Raw genomic sequence first — 8605 nt, 5'->3', positions numbered from 1 at the left:
CATTTAATCATACCTGTAATATGAATTATTTTGTAGACTGACAGTCAACTGTCATCCCTTTAACAGGCACTGTGTAGCAGGAAGAATATGTTATACTGAGAATCTGAAGCTCTGAAATGCACAAGTAAAAATATTCCTGTCTCTACAGTTCAAATAGCACAAGTGTGCATAAAAGGAAATGTTTTATTTAATTATTTTCTCATTACCCTCAGTGTTATAAAATAATTTGCCTGAAGGAAGGAAAGTAATGTAAATAATGCATTATTGCTACTACATAGATATTCTGGCAGACAAAAACTAGTGATGCAGTAAGGACTTTAAATATCCTCTAGTTCATAAAATCTGTATATTAAATGACTGACAGGTCCACAATTTAATATTAGAAGTTACAGAAATGTTTGAGGCAGAAGAACTTTTTAAGAATACTGCCTGAAAACTCCATCTAGTTCTATAATGAACTGAGCTTATTCTAGATGATGCATTTTTTTAGTGTTCCCTCTTTTAGATGACAAAACTAATACGTTTGGCTGATTTTCACTGCTGCAAATTCTTTATATATGACAGAGTAGTTATCCCAGAATAAACGGGACAACAAATTCAATCTCTATTTTGTATTTTGTCATATATATCACTCATCACAAGTTAGATAATGTGCTAAATCTGAGCAATGTATCTTACTGTCAGTATAAGTAAAGACGTATAGAGAGATCTAGTACCTATTATTTTAAAATAAGATGGGCAGGTGTGCATCAAATATAATTAATTCAATTTCAAAAAGTAAAATATGACTTTATTGGTAATGGGCATTGGTGGGATATGTTCTGTCCAGGTGGTCATGCTGATTATTAATGGATTCCAGAACAGGATGACCTTAAAAAGGTGAAGGTGTGTTTTCAATCGGACCCATATGCATTGCTGTCTGCTGCAGTTAGATGTTATGTAATTTTATTTTTTATCTTAAAATATCAGCCTTAAAATTACGTGGATTTATACAGTATGTGTGTACGTATACTTTTATATTTATAGCTGACACTACTCAAGTCCAATACGATATAGCTTCATGCACTGACTGAAATTTATGCTAACCATCTTCTCAACTCATTATGCTCAAGCTCCATCAGCACTTTGGGAAGTAAACCTGTAAAGCATCTATGCCTGTTAAACTTGTCACATGTAATAATAGCATATTATATTAGCATTATATTACTTTCTTAAAAGTATTCAGTCTAACTACAGTTGAACTGTTATTTTGTCTTTATTTTCTAATGGTATGTTTGTTAATTTAGTTTACAAGAACAGCTTCCATTCCATTACTCTGAAATGCTTAAAAGAAACATGAGAATAATTCAAGTAAAACCAAATTCTAGAATGGCTAGGGCATTAATGACACTGACCCCATCTCACAATGACAATATCTTTTATTAGAGATCTTATTTTACATATCCCCATAATATAGAAAACCTTCCAAGAGAAAATATCAAAAACCTTCAGTTGAAATCAGTTTGTTTCAGGTAACATGAGCAAGTTAAACAAAGGCATTCCAGATAAATGAAAAAAAACCCAAACAGTACAGGTACAACTCTGGTATGGAAAGTAATTACAAGGTTTTAAACCATTTCTTACATGGCATTGTCTTTAAAACCATACTGGAAGGTAAGGATGCTTGGTTCTCTTAACCAGTAGTTATAAACCCAGCAGCTATAAAAATAGAGAAAAGAAAATAATATGATTAAATTAGATGGCCAATGCACAGAAAAAAAACAAGAACTTAATTGAAATATCCATATAACAAAAATACAGTGTAAGAATTCATTAAGAATTGTTGAAAAAACAAACAAACTCAACACATCGATAGCCACATTCTCAACAAATAGAAGTAAAATTTATTAGCAAACTTTGACTGGGAATTTGACTTGGTAAAGAATTTCAGGAAAGGATCCCAAATTGAAGGCTCTTCTGTCATTACACAAAAAATGCAAAATAAAGGAACAAAGATTAAATCTGCTGGTTAAGGAAGATTCAGGCATCATGATTGTACAGCTGATGATAAAAGAAAAGATGAAACATCTTTCGGAAGCAATTCCAACAGGCAAAATACTTAACTTTATTGCATAAAGATTTTCTTTTTCTGCCTAACTAAAATGAAATAGTATTTTGAAAGCTCTCTTGCACAGAACACATAAGTCTCAGAAGCACTTTAACTCTGAAGATGCAACAAAAATAAATGTTATGAGAAATTTCTGCTGGCAAGACTACCTAGCTTTGAGTTCCAACAAAAGCCAGTATTTTCGAATACTACAGCTAAGAAAAGTTACAGTACATGTTTATTGCATGAAAATATCCATTTATTGGATCCATCTGATTTTTTTATTTGTGGTTAGTGGTTCTCATATTCTTGATATAATTTGCACCAAATCCTACTAAGTATTCCACTAATTACAAAACACACAGTAGATTGAAGCAGGGAAATCTACAGAATCTCAACAGGGATCCAACTTGTGACAATGCTTGAAATTGAAGTTTCACTTTCATTTTCTTTTAAAATAGCCTGTAGCTACATGGTATAATTTGGTTCACTGTGGAACAACAATGATGAAATTAAATAGAGTAGGCAATATTAGAGTTAGAAAATAGCACATATTTTTACCAGTTATGCTGACTTTTCATGCATTAGTATTAAAGATAAGCAATGATGTATGGAAAAGTAAAACATAAGTGAGAGGAACAAGAAAGTTATGAAGGTAAATTAGGACAAAGAAATGGGATCATTCTCAAATGCATGTTTAATATATATTAACTGTAAACAGCAGGTCTACTTAGGGAAATGCTTCTTTTGAATGGCTTCAGCACTAAATATGAATTACATAATATGTGGAAAAAAAGCAAAAAGTAAGACACTATTTTTCAGTAAGGTGAACACTGGCAATGTAAGTGAGGTTACAAGTTTGAAACATGTTTAAAATATAGGCACGTGATTCCAAATGAACAGGTCACCACAGTCTGTGACATACAAGCACAAGTTTTGATGCAAACTATGTCTTGCTTACTACCAACTCTCTGCATCAAGTTGCAATATCCTTGAAAGCAGTTGAATTCAAATTTTACAGTATATTTTTGTGTTTCATGTTATGACATCATTTTAATACATTCAAATAGTCAAAATATTCAGAATAAGACAGCACAAACTTGGTGCAGGAGGACATAGATCAGAGTGTGGCCAGCATTGTCAAATAGGAGATACACAGCTTAAGTATTATATAAACTACCTTTCCCTCCAAAACATTAACATGGACACTAAAATTGTAACAAGACTTATCAAAAAATAAGGCACATAGATCTTGATATGGTAATCTTGAAATAGAAAACTCATTTCAGAGAACATAAGTATCTAAATGAGTTTTTTATAAAAATCTTGTATTAATGATAATTACGGACATTTCTCATCATACATGATCATGGAATAATTGCACATATCCCAGTGTGTCTCAAGTAACAAAATGGGAGTTTTATTAAACATTTCCATTGCAAAATTACTTTGTAGGTTCATGTTTTCCTATTTACATAACTCAGGTAAATGGTAGAAGTATTAAAATCTACCATCACTTATCACAAGTACTGCAGGCTTTCATTTTACCACAATTAATAATCCCCTTTGTGTTGAATAAATTGAAATTAATTGTGGAAGAAATTGAGATTATTGTAATTTATATAAATTATTGTGAATATTTGGACATTAGCTACTACACAAGGACATTTTATTCTGTTTTATTTCCAAGCTGCATCTGAACTTTCTACACTGAATTATTTGTACATAAATTCATCAAGGATCATCAAAGAAGGCTGTTTAAAATTCAATCCCATCTTTATGAAAATTAAAACACCAGAAACACCATTAGTTAGCATTTAACCTGAGATTTAATCTGTTGAGAGGTTAACATCCTTAGAAATTTCTTCACTTGTTGCATTAACTTATACTGATGTTGCTGTTTTATGGAAAAATAATACTAAAAAAAAGTTGTTTGCAACATGGCTTTTCACTGTGTTGTCAAAAAAACTACAGAATGCATGTTTTTCTCACAGTATCCAGAAGCTGGAATAATTATGTGCTTCTTATTGCACGTGAAACTTAGAGGAGATATAATTGCAGATTCCTCTTCTTTATCTGAGTATTAAAGCCAGATTTCATCTTAGCCGAATCCGAAACGTATTTATTTCCATAGAACTCATATTTATTTCACTTATATTTCTGGCATCCGGAGGTGAATGCATCAAAGATAAAGATGTGGGTGTAAGACTTTCCACTCTGAATTTGTTAAAGAGTTTATGCACCTTTATCTGGGAAAAAACAAACAAACAAACAAACAGATATTTAGAAAATACAGTATTTACCTTAAAGCTGACTTTAACCTAATCTCTAGCAACAATCCAAATGATCTGGCAGGGGGATTGGACTAGATGATCTTTCGATGTCCTTTCCAATCCCTAACATTCTGTGATACATCATCTTAGAGCTATCAGTACAGCAATTCTTACACCAAAGATTACGAATATTTTTAAGTACTATGTCTCCAATGCTGTATGCTAAATTAGATCTTTTTAGGCAGTGTTCACTTGTCACATTTCAAAGCGAGCAAGTTAAATCAATACATTAAAAATTGACCTGAAATATTTGGATTAAATTCGTCTTGTTTCTAAACAAAGTAATACTCTTCTGCTTAAAAAAAAAAATCAAAACTATTTCAAAATTTGATTACAAAATTACTGTAGGTTCATAACCATCCAGTCCATCTCAGACCTTCAGAACACTTATTTCATAATTTTATGTATCACATCAATTCTATAGCAACTGCAAAACACTCATATATTTGCAATGGTGTAGGTCATGTACGTGAGCATGGATAGAGATAGAACAAGTAAATTTTCAAAGTAACAGTCACATCATTTGTGGATATATTAATAATATTCAGAAGATACATTTCAGAATATGAAATTTGACTCTTTTTAAAGTTCTAAAACACTATTAAAAATAGAGAAATACGAATCCATGTTATATGAAAATTTTCACAGAAAGTTAATGAGATTAAAACTGACCTAGAAGTTTACTTGATGATGTGGTCATTCCCACATACCAGCAAGTCCATATCTTTATCAAATAGAAAGCAGCTTTCAAGATAAACTTAACTATTATCCTGGAAGTATAACTCTTAAAAAATAACTACCCAGACTTCACCTCATAGTTTGTCTTAAATATCAGTGTTTCTGTAATAGTAAGCTATCCATAAAGTGTTAGTATACCTTTCCCTGAGTAGTGGAACAGAACAGATCCATGTGTCTGTTTGAAAATCTACAGTCAAATCCCTTTCTGTGAAGAATCAGAACAGCTTCATCAGATGGCTCAATGTCTACCTACAAATAAACAAAACTAAAAATTACTCAGGAAGTAGCAGAGTTAGAAAGACATTTTATAACGTTATAAAATTATCATTACATTACAGTAACAGAGCCATTTATGCTTTAAATAACATTTAGCCTATATAGAACACGTTTCTTTTAATGTTTATAAGACAAAACATAGAAAGAAATAAACAGTAAAGAGAGTTTAGATATACAAAGTACTACAGAATCTAAATATAAGTTGATAACCAGAGTTCAAACCTCAACAGATGCACACATACACACTCAGAAGTTAAATGTAGCTACCACAGCTGCATGAAACTGTACACTATTAAAACTATTATATAAGTTTTTTGTTTACAGGTTAGACATACAGTACTCTTGAGTGTCAGCAGGCATTAAACAATAATCTAAGAGTAACCCACAATCTCAACTTCCTAGTTTGGACCAAATCACTTAGAACGAAGGATAGAACATAAATTTCTCAAATCAGAATCTTGTTTTGACATGTACACTTCAGAAAACAAAGTCATAGCGGAAAACTGTCTGGGAAACTTCGATTTAGAGGAAAACTTCATTTTTTTTTTTTTCCTTTTATACTAAGATGTAGAAAACCACTCTTGTATAGCAAGAATAACAGAAAAGAAATTCCTCACATTATAGCTGAATGTGCATGCAAGTTATCTTCACAGGACACAAGTGGCACATGACAAGATGCCCTTCACACTGCATGCTTGCTGTATCACTACACTCACCTTAACTGTTTATTTTCTATGATGCATTATTTGATTTCTTTTTTGTTGTTGTTTTACATGCTTGAGCTCTTATCATATAAATACTGAGGACATAAAAAAGGTGGTTCTATCCACTGCCATGCCAGCTCTTAGGGCTCTTTTTATTTAATTTATTTCCAGTTTAGTTCGTTTTGTAGTGGTGATTTTCCCCAGAAGTCTCTAACATGAGTTAGGTTATTTTCTGGTACTTTGGTAAGTATCTATCACCTCAGAGAAAGTGATGAGAACAAGCATTAAGCACTCTGTGATGCCTTAGGTCTTGAAGGTGTAACAAATTAGAGAGGTCTTAATCTAACAGGCTTCAGATACAAACCAATTTTCTATTAATAAAGGACATCTTGGAACAGTTTGAACCAGCTTTTTTGATAGCCAGCATGACACAACTTCATAGTATGACAAATTCATAGTATTAAGTACTCATTCAGATAATAAAAAATGGTAAAATGATAAAGTTATTGTTTTCTAAGTAAGTTCCTCATGTAAAACATTAAAAAAAATAACTCAACAGTATGTGGAATTGAAATGAGATACTTTGCAGTAAAACACACACTGGTAAAAACTTTGCATAGTTTACAAATAATGAATAAAATTCAGTTTGAGATTTTCATGAACAACATTCGCTTGTAACCACCTAAATCTAGGTTTTTTATTAACGAATTAAATCTAAAGTCAGCATATTCAAACAAGTTTGCAGTACTTAATATCACTGATGATTGAAAAAGTTCTTATCCTGTTTATAGAAACAGTGGTATCACTTTTTACATCAAGGTAATAAGTATGATATGACAAAATTATTTTCCGTCTCCAACTATGAAATACTTGACATGGTTTTCACTGTCACTGATGTGACGGTTTTGCACTTAAAAGTAGACATTTTTATGCACACAACGTAATATTGTCTGCCTAAACATCAGATTAGTGAAATATTAAAATTCATACTGCAAAAGCCTGAGTTCCTATGGGTTAAATTGATGTTAAAAATGACAAGGCAGTAATGAGTATCAACACTTTCATTATTACAGTGGAATTATCTTGTAGTAATCTGCATAACAAATGCATTTCAAATGATGGCATGAATATTTCATGTCAAGTTTTTAAAACTAAATATTATCTTAATTAAGATTCAAAAGATATAAACCAGAAATGCAATAAACAATTAATGGCACCTTTAGGTAAGTATAAAGTAAGTATAAACACCTATGATATAGTACTCGATCTTTTAGAATTCCCAGGAGTTTATCATGCACAGAATATTATCCACACATAATAAACTATGCTGTTCTAACCTATTAGCAAAGCAGGTGTAAGATTGACTAAGTTGCCATCTACTTTCACTTACCTCTTCTTACATAATCTCTAGGTAAATTAGATTAAGCATATGCAAGCCTAAGGAATGTATGAGCAAGGATCAACCTGATCTACACCAATAAGACCTTCTAAACATGACCTTGCTAACTGCATGAAAACCTGTAACATTTCTAAATTTGCAACAGATACCACCCTAAGCTTGAAAACTTCACAGCATTGTTATATGACAAGAATTCCTTAACTACTATAGTATCAAATCTCTGACTACCTTTCTTGGAAGAGCTGTCAAAGTTTCATGTGATTTTGATCTCTGAGAAATAAAATGTGGTTTTCACATCAGGCCTCTGGATAGAAATAATTTTTGCTAGGCTTTCCCATAAGCACTATCCCACCGCAATGCTGAGAAAAATTTGATATGAAAGAAAAAAAGATTTAAACACTTATCTGATTACTGTAAGCTAACAGACATGCATTGAAAAGTTCAAGTAATGTGACAAAAATATTTATTTCTATTTAGTATAAAGGGATAAATGTACTCAGATTTTAAATCTTGAGGTCCAGTCTGTTTACAGTGGGTAAAATCAGTGCCAAACAAATTAAAAACTGAAGCTTTATTTAACATTTCTTTAAATTCCTAAGGTATTGGACTCTTCCACAACAAGATCACATATCTTACAATAGTGAGATTCTTCCCACTGAGAGGAGTAGAGTTCAAAGGGAAACCAGGAATTCCCTTACATTTTTTCTAATTTATGCTTTAATGCCTTTTCATGCATTCTGATTTCTACCTTAATTCTTAGTAATATTGTATTTTAATTTGGTATGTTTTTATGTGAAGTTGTAATGATATAATTTCTTGAAAATCAACTTCAACAGCTAAAGCAAAGAAGAAGTACTCTACATTTCTGGAAAAAAATTGCATTGCATCAATTAGCCAGAATTATGAGACTTGTCATTCAAATTCTTGGAAGACAGAGAAAGGGAGCAGAAAGTGAGAAGGAATTTTAAAAGACCATTTTGGTGTACAAGAAATCGTTTGCAAGGCATAGCACCATTTCTGCTGCGAGGAAGAACTGTTCTGTACCTATAATGAGAATGCTCTTGTCCTA

At 31.7% G+C, this 8605-nt stretch overlaps 1 protein-coding gene across 1 annotated transcript in view; it reads right to left on the bottom strand.

The window, feature by feature from the left end:
- Positions 1 to 1400: 1400 nt before the first annotated feature.
- The window catches only part of MAN2A1 (mannosidase alpha class 2A member 1), a 112429-nt gene continuing 105224 nt past the window's right edge, over positions 1401 to 8605 (bottom strand). The window contains exons 21-22 of the mRNA XM_082075491.1: positions 5296 to 5406; positions 1401 to 4335 (exon numbers count right to left, since the gene is read on the bottom strand). Coding sequence (XP_081931617.1) covers positions 4183 to 4335; positions 5296 to 5406 — 264 coding nt within the window. The 3' untranslated portion in view covers positions 1401 to 4182. The remainder of the gene's footprint in view (positions 4336 to 5295; positions 5407 to 8605) is intronic.

Source organism: Streptopelia decaocto (assembly GCF_964273445.1).
Source record: "Streptopelia decaocto genome assembly, chromosome: Z".
Lineage (NCBI taxonomy): Eukaryota > Metazoa > Chordata > Aves > Columbiformes > Columbidae > Streptopelia > Streptopelia decaocto.
Note: the sequence above shows the minus strand (reverse complement) of the source record. Positions and strands in the feature narration are given on the sequence as shown.